Source organism: Accipiter gentilis, chromosome 10 (assembly GCF_929443795.1).
Source record: "Accipiter gentilis chromosome 10, bAccGen1.1, whole genome shotgun sequence".
Lineage (NCBI taxonomy): Eukaryota > Metazoa > Chordata > Aves > Accipitriformes > Accipitridae > Astur > Astur gentilis.
In genome coordinates this window covers 33,841,643-33,866,078 of record NC_064889.1, presented here as the reverse complement: position 1 = coordinate 33,866,078, position 24,436 = coordinate 33,841,643, and the positions used below count along the sequence as shown (strand labels likewise).

General features: G+C 55.3%; 1 protein-coding gene across 13 annotated transcripts in view; it reads right to left on the bottom strand.

The window, feature by feature from the left end:
* The window catches only part of CACNA1G (calcium voltage-gated channel subunit alpha1 G), a 152,413-nt gene that overhangs the window by 100,408 nt on the left and 27,569 nt on the right, over window positions 1-24,436 (bottom strand). For all 13 annotated transcript variants that reach the window (XM_049812054.1, XM_049812055.1, XM_049812063.1 and 10 more), the window contains exons 2-3: window positions 4,103-4,214; window positions 3,438-3,571 (exon numbers count right to left, since the gene is read on the bottom strand). In XM_049812054.1, coding sequence (XP_049668011.1) covers window positions 3,438-3,571; window positions 4,103-4,214 — 246 coding nt within the window. The remainder of the gene's footprint in view (window positions 1-3,437; window positions 3,572-4,102; window positions 4,215-24,436) is intronic.

Below are 24,436 nucleotides of genomic sequence, written 5' to 3'. Positions count from 1 at the left end.
CCCTTTTCCCCATGCAACTCGGTAACCTCCAGCCAAAGCCATGTTTCACTAAGCTGAGTTTTGATAATACAGCACTATTCTCATCTCCAGCAAGTTTTACTGTAATTACAGAGATGTGTTGCAGACATTACACACTCTACAATTAGCACTAATTGCATTACATTGTCACAAAGAAGTCATTTACTCTCCATGAGCTCATGAGATTGGTCTGGACAGTTTAACAGAGCTGAGAAGTACTTAATGGCATGCCACGAAAGTGGCCGGCAGCGCGGCAGGAGCAAGCAGAGCACCCAAGCAGCTCTCCCAGCCCTCTGCAAGCGGCAGATTTGGGGCAAAGGCGCAAAAAGATTTCTCTGCAACGTCACCCTCTGTCAGGTCCAGAAATTTCTCGAGGAGGGGGGGGTAAATACTACAAGTTTGGGGTTTGGTTTGTTTTTTTTTTGAAGCCTCTCCTAGAGTGGTGGTAGTTGGGAAGGGTTTCGATGGATGCTGTGCCCGTGGGAGCGCACAGCCCCGGTGTGCAGCACATCCCACGTGCCCCTCGGCATGACGTGCCTTCCCCACCCGATGCCCCACGGACACGGTTTGCTGCTTCTGCTCTCCCCCTGCCATTGCTTTCTGCTGCCCGTGGGAAAGGAATTGGCAGGGAAAGCAGGAGAGAAGGAGCCCAGGGGCCTGCCAGGTACTGGGGAGCCCACGCTGTCCTGCTGCTTCCCCTCTCCCATGTCTTGCACAAAAAGGGGAGGAAAAAAGTGGGAAGGCAGAAGAAGAGCTGCTTCGTTGCGGTCACCAGGGCCGCGTGGAAATGTCAATTTGGGGGTCTCTTCCCTGTCATTTCACTGGAGAACCTGACTGAAGCCCTTACAGGAGACCTACATACAAAGGTGACATGCTTTATCTGGTATCTAGCAAATACAGCAGGGATTTGAGGATCACCCTGGTGCACGCTCTCCTCCAGGGCCGCAGCTCGGCTCTGGCCCCTTTCCTGACATCACACACCTGCTCAGATGCAAGATGCCTTCACGTCGAAGGTATCTTCCTTTGGTCCCATGCTCTGCTATTAGCACTGTGGTCTGGATGCTCGTCAGTGTAATTTGGCCCATGTTGGAGCCGCAGAGCTGTGCTCAGGAGCTACCAGAGGAATCTGCTACCAGAGGTCTGGTTGGGATTTGACCCTGGAGCACTTTTTTCTCTTACTCTTACAGTGTTTTTTCCTATATCTTGAGTCTAGTAATGGGCTTGGGTTCCTCTGCTTGGATTTTTTCCTCTGCTACAACAGTGGCCCATTCCTGCAGCCTCTTCGGCTTTCCCCAGCACTCGGTGCTGCCAGGGAGAGACGAGGGATGCTCTGGAATGGCAGCGACGCTCGGAGCAGGATGCAGCGCTCTGGGATGGGCAACGGCTGGAGGAGAGCGCGAGGGCACAAAAGAGAGCAGAGAAAGCGGACACTGGGGTAGGAGAGGCTCCGCTTTGTATTTAAACCCAGTTCGATCCTTTGTCAGCCGAATTGGTTTTGACGGGGCCCAGGTGGGAACAGTTAACTCACACGAAGGGAAGAGCCATCATTTAGCGAGAGGCAAAGCCGACCTGGCAGGAGTCACAGGAACGCTCAAGCTGCAAGGCTGCAAAACCTCTGCAACAAATAAATGCCTCCGCGCATCGGGAAGGCGGCTGTGTCAGAGAGGAGGTCGGTGCCACTCTCCGAGCTCTGCCCGGGAAGTAGGCGGCTCTCACACATCCAAACGCCTGTCTAGGTGTGCAGTAGGTGGGCAGGAGATTTGATGCTTGCTTAAGCAAAGTGCAGCTATATTTCGGCATAGGAATTGGGACAGTCTCTGCCGATGTCCCTCTAGACCGAGGTCCCATCACGGTGGGCTCTCCGTAGAAGCACATCAGGGATGACTCTAGCTCCGAAGACTTTGCAAGCTCAACAGGTAAGGCCAGGAGCGGGCTGGGAGGGGAACGCAGCAGCACCCCGGGGCAGCAGAGCTGGAAGCAGCCCAGCACCCAGCACCGTGCCTCCCCGAGCCTCCCCTGGTGGGACGTCTGGCCTTGCTTGGGTCTGGTTCTTCATCACACTTAATTCTAGTATAAGAAATAATAAAAAAGAGGAAATAAAGAATACACAGGGTGGCTTTAGCAGGCTCCAGCCCTTGGCCATGCTGCTGATGTTTACAAGCCTACCAGAGCCAATTAGACCTGGGGTCCCACTTTGTCCAACGTCCCACTGCTACAGCCCCTAACATTGCTCAGATACTTCAGGAGGAAACTGAGCCCTCTCCTAACCCCAGGAGCCAGAGGCTGGTGCAGCTGGAAAGCACAAGCTTGTAGCCTCCTGCAGAAATGGGTTTACAGGGACAGTTACAGCTCTTGGCCATCTCTGCCTCCAGTCTGGGTCTTGAGCCTCGCTCCATCTTTTGGGCTCTGCAGCACCCCATGACAATGAGTTTCCCAGGCCAAGGATGCACTGGGATACCTGGCACCTCCCTACTGGTTTTACTGGGCCACAGTTTTGGTTCTCCCAGCTGCCTGGCAGAGGTGTGTGCCATGACCCTATGGGGCCAGTGATGGACCACAAGCAAAGCCCACCAAGGTGTTGCCCCTTCTTGGGGCACAGCAAACCCATGCCAGGTAAACAGCCCAGCAGTGAGGGTCCCCTGCTCCTTTCCAGGCAAATCCAGTAAATTTGATCTCTAGCTCCATCAAAAGAGGAAAAAACCCAGTGTTTTCCCAAAGGTCTTTGGGCTCTTGGAGCGGGGAGGGGAGGCAAGGGCCGGTGAGCGACTCGTGTGTCAAAGAAATTCAGCTCGCTGGCTGGGGGCCAGGGACTTTTCATGTGGATTTCCAGCCTCCGCCAGGAGACTCTCGGGTGCTGGAAGAGCCTTTAATTCAAACCAGGTGCCTCTGAAAGGAAAATGCTCAAAAAGGCGAACTTGGTCGCTTTCCCTCAAAAAAAAAAAAAAAAGAAAGAAAAAGTATAATCATGAGGGCAATCATGCACATTTCAGTGAATTATCCTCCCTGGCATGCCGCTGCGTGCTCCCAACCGCCTACTCCATCGTCACCTCGCCCAATGGAAACCGAAATCACCAGCAGGGCTGGAGGAAGAAGAGCTGAGCCCAGCACCCAGCGAGGAGCCCCAGGACCCGGGCTGGCCAAAATGCACCACAAACAGCTTTTCTCACCCTGCCTTGCTCTCTCCATGAGCTGAGCAGTGATCCCACGAGCTATGGAGAACACCGGAGGGATCACTGCGGTCCGGGTGGTGATCCCCACTGAGGAGCCAGGATGGGCAATGCCGACACTACCAATGCCCAGCAAGCCCCCAGTCTTCACCGCTGCAAACCAGCCGCTCCCCCAAATCCAGTGCTTGCCAAGCGGTGCCATAAATAACAACAGAATTGCGGGGAGAGGGGGACCAGCCACGCCGGGCTTACCCTGCAATGACGATGAAGAAGTCCAGGCGGTTCCATGTGTCTCCCAGGTAGCATTTCTTCCCAAAAATCCCCAGCGCAATCATCTTGACGATCATTTCCACGGCGAAGAAGGCAAAGATGAAGTCATCGAAGCTCTGCAAAAGAAAGGAAGGGGGGAGGGATGCTCCTGCGTTGCTGCACACTCACACCGGGGGAGGGAATTAGAGACCTGAGTCCAACAAGGTCTCCTCTTGCACCACCATGAGCTAAAACCCCTGGGCAGAGGCAGTGATGAGAGCCGCCCCGTGTCTTCCCCCAACCCAGACTGGCCAGCAGCACCCACAGTGCTAGGATAAAGGGACAAATATTTTTTAGGCTCTGCTTTCACTATAAACTCAATGGTTAACCCTTCCCAAGCACTCCAAGAAAGGCTTGGCTACATTAGGGCTGGCAGAGCCTGGCGAGGGCTTTGCCCGATGACACCGCACCCTCGCATCCGAGCACCAAAATCAGCATTTTTTAAGTGCTGGCGGGACAGCCAGCGGAGGCAGGACCCAGCCATCCCGGGGCACGAGGCCACCTCCGCCGTGGCGAGAGCCAGCTCTGCCGCAGCTCGGTCCTTCTCGCTCCCCACCAAGCCGGGGCCGCCGTTAAGCTCAAAGCAGCGGCCGAGCCGCAGGCCGTACCTGGAGGATCCTGCAGCGCGGCGAGTCGCAGGCGATGTCCTCGCAGGGGTGGAACATGCCCAGCGTCACGCAGTTGAGCAGGATCACCAGCATGCTCACCCTCTCGAACCACCTGCACGACACCCCGTCAAGGAAGCAACGGGCCCAGACGAGCATCCGCGAGCAGCCACCGCTGAATCAGAAAGGTTATTCTGGTCTTTACAGCAAGGTGCACGCCAGCTTCTCTAGGTTAGACTTTATCTGGTTTGCAGGGAAAGCCTGCCTGCTGTTTAGATACCTGCTCGGCAAACCGACGGCGAGTTGTCCCCTCGCCGACATCAGGGGCTACAGCTAATGTGAAAACCGCTATAAAATGAAAGTCTCATAGCAAGAGCGCTGAGTGCTGATGTGATGGATTAAAAAATTAAATTAAAAGAACGATATCAACTTTTAGAAAAAAATAAACCCCCACACCGTTAATTTCCTCCCCTGGCATTTTATGGAAAAGCACTTTAACAACATTACAATTTTCTATTAACCATGTCACGGCTTATCCCAGGGGCGTTTTCCTGAAGTCTCTACTTGAACTTTTCATTCCCAGTCCAAATTAAGACTGTCAAAACCATTAACCAACTGCCTAAAAGCCTTTAAGACGGTGAGAACCCACAGAGCCCATTCCCTACCCTGACTGCTGCCTCTTGGAGCAATTTTAAAGAGCTGAGTTGCTGGGACAGAATTTGGATGCTTTCACTTTTGGGGCAGAATAAAGTGTGCTGCTGCAGCAAATCCTCATAGGGATGGTTTAAACATGGTACCAAATTTTTTGCATCCTTCTAGGGGCCATTTCCAGCCAGCTCTTGACTGCTAGGGGCACAGGGATGCAAAACCCAGGAGCCGGTCCAACACGGCACCGGGGTTATCTTCCAGCCTAGCATGGAAAACAGCCCATCGGCTGCCACAACCCGCAGGCAGTCGGGGCCACGCTCCTGCCTGGGTGCAGGCAGCAGCTTCCAGGCTCCAGGAAAATAAGCACAACCCTTGTCAGACAAGAGCTTTCGCTGCAACGCGGTAGCGGGTGGTGTTTGGGAGCCCGTGCTGTAGCGTTATCCGGCTGGGGAAGAAGAAGGTGAGGATGAATCAGCAGGTGCCTCCCCGCCGGGCACGCGGGGCTGAATTTGGCAGCTCCTGCCACCCAGCCTGGGCGAATTCCTGGGAAATCACATGGGGCTGAGTCACAGCTCGGTCGTCGGCAATCTGGATCTTTTAATCAGAAGAAATGTTTACAAGATATCAGGATAGACATTCCAACTGTCAGGTTGGGGTTATAGGCTGGAATATTTAGCCCAAATATAGCCCTGCGGGGGCAGGCGCAGAGGGCAGCTAGAGGAGGGGGCAGCAGCTGGGGGGGACCCACAGGCGTTCCCCGGCTTAGGGGGGCTGGAAAACATCCCTCTGCAGAGCCAGCCGCGTCCACGGCTCTGTCAGCGAGGAATCACAAAGCCCTTGAGAACAGAAAGAATTTTCAAAACCCCTGTAAGGTCCCAAATGAGTGACAGGACGAGCACGTGTCTGTAAGGGCTCTGTAAGATATTCAGCAGGGAAGCGAGGAGGCTCGGGAGTAGCCTGCTCGGTTGGGTCAAAACCTGCGGAGGCAGACGGATGCTTCCCCGGACAGGCAAAGCTTCGTGCGAATTCTTTCGTGGTGGTGGAGAAGACCCTGCACTGGGCCTGGCTCTCCTCCACGGGCTCCATCTCAGGTGGGCACGGGACCTGGGTGATGCTTTTGCCACGGTGGGGAGTTGCTTGGTGCTGACCGGGGACCGCAAGCTCCCAAGCGAGCGGAGATGGGCACAGAACCATGGTGTGCACCTGCTTGGAGCCACCCTGATCTCACCTCCTCCCTCTCCAAGACCTAGAGAAGCCGAGCAGATCCAACCTCACCGCAGCCCCATGGCCAGCGCGAAGGGCCGAGCGGTGCCTGAAACGGGAGGAACAGCAGAGGATGGCACCGAGGGCACCCTCCCTGTCCTCCTCCGGCACGCCACAGACAGCAAAGCCGTGGGTGCCCCTCGACGCTCGTTAGCGTGCCGGCACCAGCACCGCCGACTAATTGCGAGCGGAGGGTAGCCAGGAGAGCGCAGAGACGCCACAACCTGCTGGGTGCGAGGTGCGGCCGGGAGGAAGATGCGGGGACCAGCGTCAGAGCTGCACCCGCCAAAGGGTCCCCCGTGGGCAGCCCCCACCCACCCAGACACCCCACTGCCCAGAGCCCCAGCTCTCCCCATCTCGGCACGGGTGCTGGCGCAGGCACGGCCTCCCCGTGCCGCCCTCCCCAGCGAGACGATGAACACCCACCCCCCCATCGCATCCCCCCCAGGTCTGTCTGTGCCCCCAGCCCAGGGCTGGTCCATGCCCTCCCACCCCGACTCCCCTTGCAGGAACAAACATCCCACAGGCAGGAAAACAGCCTGGGGAAGGGGGGCAACCGTGGAGCGGGAGGGGATTTTATTTGCTGATGACAGGTTTTTTTCCCCCAGCTTTAACCGCAGACCCACTTATCAGCATATCGCTCCCTCAAGCAAATACATTTCAGTCCAATATAACACTTCACCCTGATTGAATATTCCCTGGACAGGGACCCCGGCGGTGCCGAGGGCGGTATGTTAATGTGCAGCTGATAGATCAGAAGGTTGGGGGGGTGGGGGGGTGTATTTTATTTTTTTGCCTTTTTTTTTTTTTTTTTTCCAGCTGAATGAAACTTCAAGCTCTTTCTTCTGCTAATGGGATTTTCAGAGGCACACAAAGTGCTGATGGCTATGGCTTTGTACCGACCCTCCTTTGAGCCGAGAGGCTGACAAAGGGAAACTCTTCAATTAGCAAAAGCAGAAGGTGCTTTATTGAATGCCGCTCGCCGCTGCTGCGTGGGCAGTGAAGGGGCAAAGGGGCTTTGGGAAGCACCAGAGACGGTGCTGGTCCTCGGCCAGCGGCTGAGGCGAGGAGGAGGAGGCAAACGCTCAGGGCGAGGGGCAGCCGTGGCACCGCCACTGCCTCTCATCCCCGTGCTGAGCTGAGCCCACGGTCCACGTTGCACGAGATAAATATTCACCAGGAGTGGAGCTGGCCCTGGGGAGTCCTGCACCTGCCTCACACCGAGCAGGCGGGATGCGTAGGGCTGATGTTTAAAAGAAATTAATGATGGGGTTCATACCCACACAGCAGGTAATCGCCCCATCCGCTCCATCCCATGGGTGTCAGAGAGAGAGTCCCTGCTTTTCAGGGTCACCTGCTCACCCCAGCTTATTCTTAAAAATCCACATTTTTACCATCAACTTGGTCAAGACAGCCAGCCAAAATGCTCACAGATTCTTTTCAATTAAAAAAAATCTGTTTCTGCCACACAGAAATATCCAGTAACGCTTCTGTTGTAACCAGACTCTTAAAATTCATAAGATAAAGAGCACCAAAAAAAAAAAAAAAAAAAAAGGAAAATAACCAGAAGTCAGTCACTTGTTACGAACAGGAGCCTTTGTACAGAGCAAGAGCCCTCAGCCCCTTCCCCACCACGAGCGATCCCTGTGCTACCTGCCCGCGCTCGGCAGAGCCTGACCTTTCATAATTAAGAGGCAAGACCCCCAGATTCAATTAGCCAGCGCTACCCAGCTTAATATAATCAAAAGAGAAAGATAATGCATTACGCTTGCTATGATTTGGTTGCAGAAGTTTGGATCAAATTCACCGGCAAGTGAATTAAATGGGAAGCTGTTCCTCGAGGGCAGCAGCAACCAGGAGGACGGTGGGCACGACGCTCGGTCCAGCAGCAGCGCGGGCTCTCTCTGCCGAGCTGGAGCACACACGCTGCTCCCGGTGTGCAATTTGGTTTGGAGATGGGGAGAGCGGGCACCACCATGCCACAGCGTTGCCCATCCCCAGAGATGGTGGTCCCTTCCCCGAGGTGGCCGGGCACCCACGCCAACAGCTAAGCCAGGTATGGAGGACAGCGCTTGGTGATGCTTTACAGGGATACACGCTCTTCCGTGGGATTAATATTTATTTCTTCCTATAGTGCTCTGCTATTCCCAGGTGGCTTCTGCCATTCCCCCTCTCCTCCTTCCCTGCATCCCTCTCTCTCCTCTCTGGCTCCCTCCCTGACCCCCTCCTCCAGCTCGCCCTAAGCAGCACCAGTGCTCCAGCAAAGCACCGGCTCCACGGCAAGGTGCTGCCACCCTACCGTCACCGGGAGGTGGGGTGGGAGCCCCCGAAAGCACAGTCAGCACAACGGGGAGCCCACAGGCAGCCCCACAGCACCAGGGGCTGCAAGCTTGTATCCTGCAATAAAACCCAACCGCAGAATTGCATTGAACCACCTGGATCTGGCCAGGTGACACCTCGGCTCTGCTCTGCTGCCTGTTTTCTGGGGCAAGGAGAGGTCGTTCAGACCCACGGGCCATGGCCATGGCCACAGTCGGGTCCCCCATCACCACCCGCGGTCAATTCTCTTGTGCCAGGCAAAGCCTGCGCTCGCCGGGACAGCAGCTGGTGGTTGACAAATGTGCAGCAAGCGGTGGCGAGGCCTGGAAATTTTAGCGCAAATGTGATGTGAAAATTGGGTTGAAACGACAGCCTTCCCCTGCAGTGTCACCGAGTCCCACCAGCTTAGGAGTGACACTGGGATAAGCTGCAGATGTTAATGAGAGCGGAGTTTTAGGCTTCATTCATATCATCAATTCCAGAAATAGCCCCTTTGACAGAAGCATAATGGGACTTCCAGGGTCTGGCCTTTGGGAGGGTGGGAGGAGGCAGGGACTAAAATCCTAAAACATTAATTCAGGCCGTTTGCAAGGAAAGTTAAAAGTCCTCAGAATTAATCTGCCTCACGGGTGGAAATAATAAACCCTTCCCAGCTTCGCCTCCGACTGCACCAGGCCAACAGGAAAAGCGTCTTCATATCATGCCCAGTTGAAAGGTTATAGAATTCCCATCACAACCCTGGACATTTAATAGCATTATTTTTTTCCTACCATACTCCTTCAAAAGCGAAACCAGCACCCATCTTTTGCTTTTAGCATTTGCAGGAAGCATCTGCATCCCCTTGGACGCTGCGTGCCAGAGGTGCTCTCCGAGCATCTTTACACGGTGAATCTGCTTGCCTGGCTTACAGCTGAGCACCAACGGAGATCTGCCCCCAGTGTGATCCTGACACGGTCTCTACCCCGTGGGTTTGCCCTCCCAGGTGCTTTTCCAGGCATGGTACGTCCCCTCCCTCCGCGGAACGCAAGAGCAGGATGAAGCAGGGAAGATGCGGCAGGTTTACAGCCCTTCCCGCAGCATCGTGGCACCGCACCGGCAGCAAAACTGCTTTTTTTTCCTGGCGGGGTGGATAACCCTCTGCAGGCACAGCAGCCCCGGGCACACTCATTGCACGCGTGTGATGGAGAGCGTGCCTCCTGCCCTGCGGACCGCAGGGATTCATGCCAGGCGAGTCCGATCGCCAGGGCATTCCTGGAAAGCAAAGCCCAGAGGCGCTCCTCCAGTGGGGCTGCAGCAAAGGCATTTAAAAATTCAAACTCTGCTCAGAAAGCATTTCCACGATGTGCCCGGCGCCTGCCCCATTCCCGGTCATCGCATCTGGCAGCCCAAGGACACGCTGCCGGGAGCCGGCACGACCCCACTGAGCCCGGCACATCCCCGGTTGCAGGCTCTGAGCTGGGAAAAAGCCAGGCGGGGAGCATCCCTGCCTCGTCACTGCTCTGCAGCACTTCGAAACCGCTTGCCTCACGGCGCAGTCAGACCCAGGAGGTTGTTTTAACGCATGCAGCTTCACAATTAAACCTGGGAAACCAAAACAGGGCGATTATTCATGCCCGCGTTTTTGGAAATTTCGTCTCCAATTGATTTTCTTTTGCAGATGTTCAAGGGGATGCACGGGCAGCTGCTTCCCTCTGCCATGAAACGGCCGCACTCTGCTCCCATCCCGGCGGGACCGCGGCCGCATGACGGTCCCCAAAGGCCCCGTAACGCACAACGGTGACTGTAAAGCCCAAAAGTAGAGGAAAAAGGGGATTTCGGGGAGTAATCATCCTAATCATCTTATTTTTCTCCCAAAGATTTAAAAACCGCACAGTTGGCTGCAGGCAGGAGATGCTCTCCTCTGCCTCGGAAACACAGCCGCCTCTCAAGGGGGATGTAGGATTTGCTCAGCAGCGCGGAGGAACCCTGCTCAGCCGCCCAGGTGATGAAGCGAAGAATGATGCTGTATTTAGAGGGGATGAAGCCTGATAAAAAAAGATGTTTTGTCAAAAAAAAATCCTGACGAGGTTCTTATTTGCCTTACTGTTTCGGAATTGTTTCCCCATAACCTTTTAGATTTGTACTTTAAGATTTTTTTCCAGCAACCAAAAGGGTTTAAAATCTTATTGCTTAAAGAGGGGGGGGGGGGGGGGAAATGAAGATAAAAAAATCCTGCAAGCTGAGTGTCTTGCATAATCTCCAAACTTCAGGAGCTGGAGCTTTTAAGAAAAGCCCTACATATTGCTTGCAATTAACTCCTGAGCTGGGAGCTGGGAGGGCTCGGCTGCTGGCAGCCTGGCCTTGGGACCAGCAGCTGCAAGGATGGGTGCTTTAATAAAATAAAATAAAATAAAATAAAATAAGATAAGATAAAGTAAAATAAAATAAAATAATAAAATGTCAAGCAAGAGCACTCTAGGCTGAACTTATTCCAGCTCCTCATCCCAGTCCTTCCTTCCTCCTCATGCCTGTCTCGGCATCACAGAGCAGAGAGCAAAACACCAGCCCAAAAATGGACTTATGCAAAGGGCGGGGTCAGCGCATGGCCCCCAGCCCCTGCACAAGCAGGACGGGTTAGGGTGGAAGCTCCGTGGGGCCGGAGCTCATCAGCTATTTCACCAACCGATGCCAAACGCTGGGACCCCGACCCTCGCTGCCCTCCATCACCCAAAGGGAAGAGGAGAAGCGGGTGAAGCCTCGCTCGCCCAAACCGAGCCCAGCAGAAGCTCCAGCTCCCCCCAACCTCCCTCCTCTACTGGTTTAGCACCTTCTGCTGACATTTGGGTGGCTCAGGGACGGCTCTCCTCCCATTCACCCCACCAAAGCGGGGCTGCGGAGGTGGGAGCGTGCCCCAGCACAAAGGTGTCCGTCCTCATCCTCCTCCCGGACCCGTCCCTCCCAGCTCCCAGCTCAGCCTCCGCACCAGCCATCGCCTTCCACGACGGAGCCCCGGGGATGGGCTCCCTCCCAGCAGCTCACTCGTGGCATTAACGAAGATGTTGTCGTGAGCAGTAAAATCCTTCCTAATGGACTCCTCCTCTGCAGGAGGGACCCGGGGTTACCAGTTAAAATACACTAAATATGCCAAAGCCGTTGCTGGTGCTCGATGATGTATTTAAGACATTTTTTCCCACCACACCTTATGAAGTGCATAGCGGATAGACACTTAATCCCCAAATAAATATATTTTTAAACTCACTCACTGTAAACTGTCCCTTAATAGCGCCTGCCCTTAAAGCTCGGCAGAGCAGAAGAGCGGCAGTGCTGGCCGCTCACCGGGACGTGCCCATTAACACCCAGCGGTGCCATCCCCACAGCCCCCGCTGTGGTCCGGGATGGTGGAAAACCCACAGAAACCCAGGTAAACGCTGCAACACAGGCAGATGCATCTTCCCCTCGTGCTCACGCAGAAATGCACCTCGTGCAAAGTTGCCAGAGACTCGCCTCTCTCACTGAGAGACTCGGGATATTTGGGATACTATTAAGTTTCTACCACCCCTGATTCGGCTTGCTGCATTACTCAAGACAAAAACTGTTATGCAAGGCTTCCTAAACAAGTTGCAGTGAAATCTTTGTAACATCCTACACCGACACATAGTTGGGATATGTCACATATTTGTCTTATTTTGTTCCTTCTTTGTCCTTTTTTTAGTCTCCTTCTACTTTTTCCCCCTTGGAAGTACGCTGGTTCCCATGGAAACAGTGATGTTATGGGTATGGACAGAGCTTCAGTGACGTCCACAAGTTCAGTATAAAAGCGGATTTATGTAACAGTTGGTGAAATGAAGGAATTGAAGAGATGGCTCTGCATGGCCACACATGTGGCATCGGTGCTGCCGTGCCAGGGATGCTGCACTGGTCAGGCAGGTTCACACCGAAGCGTGAAAGAACAAGAGGGCAGGGCACAAAGGAGGAGATCCCAGATGCATGGGAAGGTGGATCAGGATAAAACTTGCCCTAAACATATATATATACACATTTTTAATTTCTATTTATTTCTATTTTTATATTTATATATTAATTTATTTCCTTGGAAAGCATCTCTTGCCTTTCGCTGCTGGAGCAGAGGATGGATGGGGGACCAGAGTACCGACCCTGGGCACAGCAAACCTCCTCTCTGCGCTCACCTGGCAGCTGCAGGAGGGCAGCTGGGTCCTCGCTGCTGCCCCAGCCCCAGAAGCCAGCCGGGACGGAGGCCACGGAGCAGCGAGCCCACCCTGGCACCGGCAGACAGTGTTTGCCTCCACGGCCAGGGAAGGAGATTCCCTCCGAGCCAGACCTCCCTGAAAAGCGAAGGGGAGCATCTCCAGGAGGCTCCTGCAGGCTTCAAAGCCTGCAAAACGGGCACATTTCCTCTTTTTCGCAAGCCTGTGATTTAAGGCCCTTCCTAGGGCAGTGCACAGATGGAGGGGATGTCTCTCCTCCTCCTCCTCCTCCATCGTTCCCGAGGAAGAAGCCCGAACAGCTTCCAAAATGAAACACTGCCATGCCCAGAGTCATGCCACCTCGAACCCCCCCCTCTCCCCACAGAGGCTTCGCTGGCAGCCACCGCGCCACGCAGAGCCAAAACCCCCCCAAAAATCAATGTATTAATAAAGCCAGGGAAGCGACAGGCTGATTATAGCCCTGCTCCATCCCAAGGACGTGCTGGCGAGAACAAGCCTGTGCTAATTGTCCTGGCAGCTCCTCCGCTTCCCTTACAATCCCCAACACACTCCGAGAAGCCTCCACGGGCTCTTTGCTCCTGCTACCGCTGGGTTACCCCCACCTTGGCCAGCAAAACCCTGCACCCTTCCCGGCGGAGCCAAAATATTCCCTGCGAGCATCGGCATCCTGCCTGACGCAGGTGATACGGGCTCTCTGCGTCTCTCCGCATCCCTCTCCCCCGAGGACCACTCTCTCCCCTGCCAGCTTCATCCCGCTGGGGGGATGCAGCCCCTTTCTGCCCCCCGAGCCCTGCCAGCACGAGCTCGAACCCAGTCCCAGCCTATTAAATATACACGAGGCGAGTGCATGAAAGATTCATCCAGGGCAGGGGATGTCAGCAGCTGCGGTGGGGAACGCAGGAGATGGGACAGCTCTGCAGGGTCAACAGCAGCCGCTGATTAATTCAGCGCTTCCCTAATTGCCTGAACAAGCGGGCGGCAGGGTGGCACCGAGACACGGTGACCAAGCGAGGACCACAAAACCCAGCGAACCCGGGGAGAGGCGGCAATTACAGCCCGTCCTCGCGTTCGCCGCAGCGATGCTGGCTGCAGCTGGAGCTCGGGCAGAGGAGAGGGAATTCCCTCTGCTGACTGAGGTCCAGGGGAAACCTCAGAGGGAAGAGCTGTTAGCGAGGAGCTGGGATGCGAGAAAGCTAAACAAATCGGCTCCATCTCCATCTGAGATGCAGGGCTGGCTTCTACCCCCACACCCCTCCCACAGCCCATTCCGGTCCATCTGCAGACACCCGGGAGAGGGATGCTTGCAGGCGGGATTTGAGAGCCGGGGAAATCAGGGCACGGGGCAGGAGGGAATGCGCCGGAGCGAACCCTCCCACGGCGGCAGAGCATCCCACCCTGCGGCACGGCACAGCCTTCACCCAGCAGACTCCGCGGCTGCCAGAAACACAAAGTCATTACCAAGATCTCCAGAAAGGTGAGCAGGCGTGGGGGCATTTCCAAACACTCTTCCATCCCCCCTCTTCCACCAAGCAGCGACATGTGTCCACCACACCGAGACAAACACCTTCCAAAGCCTTTAGAGAAGCTCAAACTCCGGGTTTTGCCCATTTGCACTCTACAAATGGGTAGCCTGGGGCGCAGCAGAGGAAAAGGGGAGAGATGGGGCAGAAGCAGGGTGATTCCTGGCTACACCGGCTCCGGGATGAGCCGACAGCACCCAGCTCCCAGCCACATCTGCCGCAGCTGGGTCCTTCTCATTCCCACCCCAGTATTTTAATTGCAGAAGGTACGAACTCAAAGCCCCTGGGAAAACCTGGCCAAGCCTCGCAAAAACCTCAGAGGACAAATCCAAGGACAAACCCAGCATAATTTTAACTCTACGGACCGAGACAGGGCAGAAGGGTTGGAGGGACCAGTATTGCTGCTTCCGAAGGATGCGGATGGCTTAACCCCCTGTCCCCACACCTTCTCGCTTCTCCTCCGCTGGCACCAGTGTCCTGCCCTGACCTGGGGACACCGGCCAGGGGGGTCCCAGGAGCTTCTCAGGGCAACGCCTGAGTTGCTGTGACAGAAAGGATAACCAAGGTGATAGCTTCCTTTGGGGCAAACCCTCCTCCAGGTGCCAGCAGGAGCTGTGCCCCAGCACCAGAGAACTGAGCCCTTTCCACTTAACGGTTTGCATTAGCCAACGCTGGGTATAACTTTCCGTGCACAGCTTTGCTGAAAAAATACAGCTTTGGGGCAACTCAAACTACCCGCAAATTTTTGTTTGTTTTCTAACCTGGCTTCACGCTGAGGAGAAAAAAAAAAAAATATTAAAAAATTATGTTTATAAAGTCTGAATATGATGATGATTTTCCAACTGGCCTGCTTCAGCGTGTCACTTAGAAACGGAGCCAACATTTCCTTTCTAAAGAAACACCAACGTAAAATACAATATTTTGTTGCAGGTTAAGTTCTTAATTAGACAGGAACCATCTTACACGCTTCAGATTTTAAAGTCTACAATAAAAAAAAAAAAAAAGAAAAACAGTGGTTTTCAGTGTAAGCAACGCAGAGCTTTCACGATGGGGACGAGTGTTAAGAAGGTCATTTTGCAGGTGGGGAAATGAAGGTCAAGGCCACACCAGCCCAAACCCACTGCTTTTTCCCCTGTACGGAAGAGGCTGTTCCTGCCTGTGGCACACAGGGATGGAGGCGCCGGTTCATGACTGCAGCGGGTGATGCTCAAGGTGAGCATCTCTGGGAGATGCTCGAGCCACGAGCCGTACCCGTGCTGGTGCGCCTGACTCGGTTCTTGAGGTGTCTACAAGAAACGGTCGTCCGCGTGAACTGAAACAACTTGACGCCACGTCAAAATACCGCAGAGACTAAATGTGACTAAAAGCCATCACGAGCGCAGGGTTTATGCGGAACGACTGGGTGCAGCAAGCTGCTCTCCCCAGGGCTGAGCCATCGCGGGGAGAGGGAGCTGGAGCAGGCTGGGGGGGCTCGGGCAAGGCTTGCTGCCTGGCATCTGCCCATGTGCTTGGTCTAATTGCTCCCTGCATGCAAATCCATGGCCAGGAAACTCATGAATTAGCTTTTTGCTGGCAGAGGAGGAGGAAGGAGGAAGAGGCAGGAAGATAGGGTCGGGATGATGCTCAGCACGCCCTGCGGCGGAGCCGAGTTCTGCCGTGGCACTTGCATGGACACAGTAGGAGATGCCACCCCAAAACAGCTCCCGGCCTCGTGCATCTGCACAGCTGCAGCCCAGCCCAAAGCGGGGCAAGACCAGCTTAAAAGCAGGACCCATCCCACACACTCCAGCCCAAACCCTGGACTGAGCTCAGACGCGATGTCTTATGCATGCTACATCCCACTGCCTGCTGCTACTGCCCGAAAAATCAAAGGTAGATATGGAGGGAAGATGTACAACCCCAAGAAGCAGGCAGGGGCTCCACAGCAGGGTTTGTGTGATGGAAGTTAGATGAAATATTTCAAGTCCTAGGTAAAACCACAAAAGAAAAGGCTTTTTTGTAAAGGTTAAGGTGCGTTCTATGGAATCTGCCTGCAGGGATGGCACAGCCCCCCTGGTTTTCCCTCCCCAGACAAGTACAAGAGGTGATGGCAAGGATGGCAGTGCCACTGCAGGAGATGCCAGGGGACCTGTACCCCCACTGCCAGCCGCTCGGCCGGAGAAGCTTCCCGGGGGTTTGGTGCATCGCACCGTTTTGGTGCTTTTGGCTTCAGTGACAGCGTGATGATGTCTAAGGAGACAGAGACGAGAAGGGAGAGCAGACCAGGGGGTAGTGCACGGGGCTGGCTGCCTGGCGGTGGCAGGGAAGGGGACGGGATGGGACAGGGCATCACTGCACGGGGTGGCCATTGGCCGGGGATGCTCACCCAGCTCCAGCATTTGCAGATCCTTCGGGGCTTCCCAAAGCGCAGCTAATCCAGCGCGGGGGCTTTCCTTCCCAAGGATCGGCAGACAAGCTCACTGGGGTGCAGGGTGCAGCAGTATGCAAGTGTGCAGGAGAGCACCCACGGAGCTGAGGGGTGCAGAACACCCACAGGGGGAACCAACCCAGCACCGACACCCCACGGTGCTGCCGGCGGGGATCCAGCCAGTGCCCTCTACCCAGCATGATTCAAGTGGGAGACTATTAAACACAAAACACCCCATTTAATTAGCGTCAGGCTTCAACAGCAGCTGACAAAAGCCAGGAAGCTCAGAGAGCGGATGGCACATCATCCGTGATGCCTCGGAGAGACTCCGGCGCAGCAGCAAGGGCCTGACTCTGAGGCACACAGCTCCTCCTGTGCCAGCAGCACTGACGGCGTGATGCCACCGGAGCCAAACCGCAACGAAGGGAGAGCGGGGACCGAGCTGTCACAGTCTTCTAGTGCCTGTCACCGGTGTCACAACCTGCCATTTAAAATGGATTTATTCCATTCATTCATTCTGGCAGAATAGGCCCCGGAGGGCGCTGGGTCCCTGCTGCCCTGAGAGCTGCTCGGTGTCGGAGAGAAACCAGGTAGAGAGATCCCGGCAGGCGCAGAGGCTCCATATTGCCCGTCCCTTCCAAATCTCATCTTTGGTGACATGGTTGGGAACGAGGTCGGTTTGAGCCCATTTGGGTGGAAATTGTCACTTTGGGGGTCTGTGTCCCACAGCGAGCCCTGCCGAGGGACCGGGCACTTTCGGTGCGGACGACCTGACTCTCGCCATCAGCAACCATTGGGCTGGGACGGAGGTGGGAAACACTCTGGCACTGAGGCCCTGGTAAGCAGCGACCCGTCCTTTCCTCTCCAAAACCTTTATTAAACTAAATCCCGCAGCTGGATCCGGCCCCGCACACTGGTGTGTCCTGACACAGCTCCAGGCTGCTCTGGAAAAGCCCCAGCCAGGGCATTTGGCCACTTCGGGAGCCTTAAACCAAATGATTTCTAACTCTTTTGATCTCCCCAAAAGCCTCATGAAAAATGCACCAAAACCCCCAGGTTCCCAATCTCCTGCACGTTACCCGAGCCTCGCTCGCTTTGGCTTAGGAAAAGCAACAAGGACAACTTTTGGCAGCCCGAAATACCCTGGGAGTTGTTCAGTCCCAGTCCATTCAATCGCCTCCTCGCTGGGAACCCGTGACCAGCACCGCTTGCTGCAGAGCTCTCAGTGGGGACACACCAACCCACGACCAGTTTAAAAGTCACAGAAAGTCCTGATATTCAGCCACCTCCCCCATCCCAGCATATAATTATGGGTTCAAGGTGCAAAATTCAGCTCCAACCACCCGCAAGGCTTACCGGGCAGGAGAGAAGACACGGTACACAGCCAGCCCTTTGGTCTGGCACACCAGAAACACCATGGTCATTCCTAAGATCTAGGTCTGGACTCAAATCTCAGATTTTTTTTAAAAAATTTTTTTTTTTTTGCCCCCCTCTCTGGATGTGACTCATCCTTAGGCGGCATCTCCAGCCAGCGCGCTGCTCCTGATGAGCTGCTATTGATTTACTCCATGTGCGGACAAGCTTATGGGGGAATAAGGGCGCCTTGTTCCTGTTCCAGGACCCGCGTGTCTCCACACATGGAGTTAATTAAAGAAAGAGCTCCATGTGGAGACAAGCCCTCATCAAGCCTTAGCACCTAACGAAGGCACGCAGCCCACCAGAGCCCAGCCCTGGCACCTTCCACATCCCCTACCCCAGGGCCTGGGTGATGCTCGGCGGGTGCCACCAGCGCAGTGGGGTTGGGGTGCTGGCCCCAGGGCAGCAGCACCCTGCACCCTTGTTCTGCTCCCAGCCCAGACACAAACACACACACATCCCCCCCCCCCCAAGGCCTTTCAAAGGGCAGCTCCTCCCAGCCAGCACCGCACTCCGGCAGGAGGCTGTAATGGGAGCAAAGCGCGCTTTAAAAATTAATGTGGAACAAAAGAATTTCCACAAAATAAAAATTGCAGTTTCTTTTCCATTAATAACATATTACAAGCCTTGCTAAAGAGGCTGCAGGCTCCAGCTCTTGCCCTTCGCTGTCCTGTCTCCCTCTCCATCACAGCCTCACCGTCCCCTCCTGCTCCCCCTGCACTTTTCACTTCTGTTATCTGCGGCGAAAGCTCTCCGAAATGGCCGAGAAAGCTCAAACTTCCCCATCTCAGCCCATTGCTGGTAACTCTCTCCGATCCTGTGTGATTTCATCATCTGCCCTCTAATGCAAAATGGATGTTCTAATTCTAACTAATAAAGTGAAAAGCAAGAAAGAAGCTGAAAATAAAGCCATCAGGCACGGGACTGATGTGTGTTTGTCTTCTTCCTAATTCCATTATTGCTTTGAGACGAGCTCTAGATATTACTGCTCCCTCATTAACAGCTACTCCGGTTTCCCTCCAAACCCCGGAGACTGGACCCTAATGAATCTTGCAGCTAAAAGAAGCGGGTTTTAACCACAACAGCAGCAACACGGACAGAAACTCGGATTAGAGCATCTCACGGTGCTCATATTTATCTTTTCTCGGAGCCTGTAAGGAGACAAGGTATTTCGGCCGAGGAGAGGAGGTGCTGAAGCGCGTGCATGCACGGAGCGGAGCGGGACGTGGATGCTTTCAGGCACTCAAAATCCATTTACACCTCATAAAATTCTCATTGCTTTTGCCTGGAACAAGTGCAGTGACCGCACCAACCCTTGTTAAAAATGCCAGAATATTCTGCAGCAGCCGGCTGGAGTGCCGCTGCCCCAGCGCAGCACGGGTCCAGAACACTACGGGAGCGCTTGATGCTCGAGAGGGACACGCTTGCTTGCAAGCGGGAATGTCAAACGCCTCGGTTTACGGTGTAGGAGATTTTGGGGTGATTTTGCTCTCCTTTGCAACACTGCAAGGTGAAACCAAATCGAGTGCCTCGGGGCTCTGTCCTTCCTCGTGTCCCCGTACAGGGCAGCGCTCTCAGATGTCCCCACTCTTCTTACGGAGTGCTGAGCTAAAGCAAAACAGCCCTGGGACCTCTCAGTGAATATTTTCAAGCAGGATGGCCCAGGGAAACCTTGCCAGCACTGAGCCTCTTCCCTCAGCCCACCGCTACGCGCAGAAACACCCTGTGGGTGCTGCCCACCGCACGGAGCCTGGGGCATCGCTGCAGGCAGGGGTTGCAAGATTCCTGCCAGCCGAGGAGGGGACAGGGAAGAGCTCAGCGCTTCATTTCCCCGCATACACCCCGTGCTGAGCGGCTGGGGGCTCCCATCACCTCCCCCAGCCGTTCCCAGCCCAGTGCCTGCTCCGACACTCCTGCCTTTGGCTGCGAACACTTGCTCCGACCGTGCTCAAATGCTCCGGGGACGGCGAGCGCTGCCAGCAAATACATTAGCGAGAGCAAAGCAGCTGGGGGGAAGGAGATCGGCTTTGTGCATCTTGCCAGGCTGCTTTTCTCCTGCCTTCCCTCTCGGCAACTGTAAATAAGGAGGACGGAGCCGGATTAGAGGTTACTGTCCCGATCAAGGGGACTTCTGCGCGTCCTAATTCATTTTCCCCTGATCTGGCCTTTGCCATCCCATCTGTGCTTGCAGCCACGATTCCTGCAACCCTGAGTGCCAAGGGGCCACGAGGTGCATTTCGGACACCCCAGGGAGGTGACATCTCTAAATGACAAGAGAGAAAAAGCAGGTGGGTTTCCCACAAAAGCGAGGGGAACCACTCTCCGCCAAGCACCAAGAAAGCCAGGCAGCCCGGTTGCTCATCTCCGCCAGGACGGCTCCTGCTTCCCGGCAATGCCCACGGTCCTGCGGCACAAAGGATCGTGCCGCGGACTGACCAAATCAGGGAGGGAGCAACAAAACCGAGCATGGGGCCACCAGACAGCAAGCCGAAAGCAAAATACAAAAGCCTGGGGTGTCGTTACCCACCAGCGCTGCCGGGTGCCCAAGACCCCGCTCCCACTGCGGGCAAATATCGACCCAGCGAGCTGCCTGCGCCGCGGCTCCCCGGGACTCTGCCGACGCCGGGTGCGATCAGGCAGGGCACGGAGTGCTGCCGGCACCGGTGGTGACCAGAGGAGCCTGCCCCGTCATCCCACGAGTTCCATCCCAAAGCGATGCAGATTTGGGATGGAGGAGTCTTGGGGACATCTTCCAGCCCTGGACGCGCTCAGCTCGACTATTCCTCTTCAGAGGGAGGTGATTTTGTAGGAGGACAAGCCAGGCACAAAACCAAAATAATGCAAGCTCTGGCACGCAAAGAAGATGCAGGTGCCGGGGCTGGGACCAGGCCTCGGTCCCAGGAAACATTTATTGCAATTCTCGCTCATCTCATTTTGCAGGCAGACCCCGATCGCAAAGAAGGGGTTGGTGTCATATCCACATAATTAAAATTATAATTTGTTCTTGCCCAGAGAGAGGAGCACAAATGAGCTCCAGTCTGTTCAAGGAGGCAAAACCAAGACAGGTATTTTGCCCCCTCCTCGCATTGCCATCCTGCCACGGTGCTGCCGGCACCAACCCGGGGCCGGGCTGCCACGGCATCTCCCCGTGGGTCCCCGCTGCCCCTGTGCTGCAAACCGCGGGGCTCGGGGAAGCAGCTTCCCAGCCTGGGCAGGCATTTTGGAAATGAGTCCCACCTCCCGGCATGACATACTGGCCCCTGTCTGTCCCCAGGTCCAACTCGTTCAGCTTTAGGATCCCAGCTAAGCCCACCTAATTCAAAGCTCGACTTCTGCAAGCATTTCACCACTTATTCCTGGTGAGATTGACCTCGGAGACCTGGCAGACTGCTCAGCTGAGCAAGGGAGATAGCGTTTTCCTTTCAAGGGATTTTGCTTTATATTTGGGCAGCAGGAGCAGAGTGGGACAGCAGCAGGACGGGGAGCGGAGAGCAGCAGCTTCAGCCTCGCCACCCGCTGCAGAGGAAGATGGTCCATGCGCTGCCGAAAGCATCCCAGCACCGATTCCCCATCCGAGGAGCTGTACGCTGCTCGGCTGCTCGGGTTAACGCCGGTGCTTCGCTTACCTCTGTTCCCTCTTTCCCTTTGCCACCCCCGCGGTTTATTGCTAAATAAATTTCAGAGGTTGGTGGGTGATAATGGGGCTGAAAAGCCTGGATCTGCTTTTGCTTTCACACCCAGAGGGATCCGGGCCTTGTCCCCCGGCACTATCGAGGGCACTGAACTCACCTGGCTAAAATGCACCTGCCCCAAACAGAAACTCTTTATTTTTCTCTTATCACCAAAGAAATTCAGATAAACTCCCTCTCGTTAGCTTCATCATCTGCTCCTAGGTCTCAGCAAGGCTTGCGGTGGCAGTGCCAAATTAAGGGAAGCAGGCTCCCTCTCCAGACCCAGGCCACCTTTGCAGACCTACAGAGCCAGACTTGTTCCAGGTTTTACCCCGGAGACTTGACCAGCAGTCTATTAAAATCAGGTCATTTATTTAGGTGCTTAGATCTGGACTTCAAATGGCTAAAATTAGCCGGGAAAGTTGCACTTTTCTGGCTTTCTCATCCCATGCCTCAGTTTCTAAAACCAGGGAAGGGAAGAACAATTATTTCTCTCCAACCCTTTTGAAAGCACTTGGAGATCTTCGGATGACAGCGCGATTTGGTACAGACGTATTCATTATTCTTCCCCTCCATGGAGCAGTGTTAAATCTTTCTCCATATAAAGTCATTTTCTAAATTAGGTAAAGACGGTGAGTTTTGCACTGAGCACATGTGGATATTTTTATAAAATGTTTAAAACTTCTTGTCTGACTTTTCCTTCCCTTGAAGGACAACGTACCGAATTAAACCCTTCTGTGACCCCGTTTCATTCCACCCTCGAGGACTTCTCAGTAAGACTTTGCCAAAAAGTAACATTAGCGAGTTCACTTCATCGCAGATAATAAATGGCAAAGTTTGGGTTCACGTGCTGCTCAGGCTTAGTGGGAAGAGAGGGGCCAGGGATGCTCTGGGACAGCCCCCAAAGGGTTTAACACATCGCTTTTGCTACCCAGAACCAGACAGGCGAGTCCACATGAGTCCCGCAGGAACCGCTGTCACAGATGGAGCCTCCAGCTCGTCTCCAATTTCCATCCCTCCCTCGTTTCGCTCGGCTAGAAACGCTGCCAAAGCGTCCAGGCAGCCACCGGCTCCGCTCCCCAAAACGTAGCAGCACAGCGGAGGAACCGGCGGTTCCAGGAGGACGGACATGAGAAGGGAGAGGTGGCACCGGACCCACCGGGTGCCAGCCCTGAGCAGGGAAATAATTCTGCCGGGTGCTCGCCCTCACCCACCGGCTTCGTTGGAGGCTGCAGAGCTGCAGCCCGAAGCACGGATGGATCCTGAGCCCAGACAGCAAACACAGGAAAGGTCACCCCTGCTCAGGCCCAGCTAGCTCAAGCAAAGCCGCCGCTGTGTCAACAGGGAAAAGGTTTGAGCCGAACCAAAATAAGACATCGACACCGAGAAACGTGCCTGCGGGGGCGTTTGTGAAGGTTTGGTGTCTCAGCCGTGGCGGGCTGGAAGAGGAGGTCGCAGGGGATGCTGTATCACCAAACAGCTTCGGACTTCTGCTGGCAAACCAGCCCCTTTGGCTCTCCCTGCACAAAGCTGCTGTGCCAGGAACACGCTCGGCAGAGCCCAGCCCAGGTCCCGAGAGCTGGGTACTGGGAGCACCCTCCTCCCACCCTACAACCCGCCCGTCCCAGGGAGCGCGGGGAGCCGGGCACGCCACAGAAGCGCCCCCCCCCGCCCCGGGAAGCTTTGTAGGGGCTCCGTGTGCCAGGAGCGGCACGACCGTCGGCTCCAGATGTGCCCGCTGGCAGCGGAGGCACCGGGAGCGGGGGGTGGGAACCCCTCTGACCCTTGACAAACAGCTACAGCGACATTAAAAGCAATCGGGTGGGATGCACGGGAGCCGTGACTGCACGCTTCCCCCTTCCCGCAGCCACCGGGACCCCAGAGCGGAGCCCCCCCGCTCTGACTCCCTCCACTCACCCCTACAGTACCTGCTTGGCACCGCACAGTTTTCGGGGCTTCCCACGGTGCCCCCGCTCCCTCCGGGAAAAGGGACGATCCCTGCAGCCACAAAACAGGACCCAATACATCGGGAGAAAGGGACCCGCGAAGCCCCAAGGGACACGGCACAGGGACATCAAGGGCAGATGGCCAGCACTAGCCCTGGCATCCAAACACCGAAGGAAAAGTTTCTTATTCTCCAAAACAACTTTCTGAGCTTAAATTTCTGTTATTTTTAACCTCGCTGTTGCATTATAAATATCCATCGGGTCTGGCACTCGCCTCCCAAGCCAGCCACTGTGGGTTCGTGCTCCAGCTGGGGCAAACTTTATGTCTTTACTTTTCCGAGAGCTGATCCGAAGCCTTGGAGGGGAGCCAGAGAAGGGCCTGACCTGCGGAGAGAGGCCGAGGGAACCGGAGCTGCCCCGTGGGGCTGCGGGGTCGGGAGGCGCTGGGACCGTCCCTAGCTGGAGGGGAAAGGGTCGCTGGGAATCGGCCACGTGTGGGTGGAAGAGTGGGTCCAGTGGGGGGATGTTTCCCGGGAAAGACGAGCTTCTCCCGTGGAGAGCATCCCAAAAACACCCCAGTGCGCTTATGTGCACATCTTGGTCTTCCTTACCCAAATTTACCCCCATTTTGGGTCCCGAGCTGCCGGCACCCAGCCAGCCCCCCAGCTCGCCGGGGACAGAGCTGACATGCAGCAGAGCTCCAGACATTTGTGGGGCTCCATGTCACCATCACCACCCCAAGCAGAGCTCCTTGGGGTCAGCATGGCACGAGGGGAAACCATCCCAATGAGAAGGGGCGACGGCAAAAAGCACGAGAGATGCTCGCGCCTGGGGATGGTCACACCTGCACCAGGGGACACGCCAAGGGGACAGCATCTTCCCCAGCACCTACAGCACACGCGTGGCAGCCCCTGCCAGCACGCAGGGAGGGATGGACAGGGA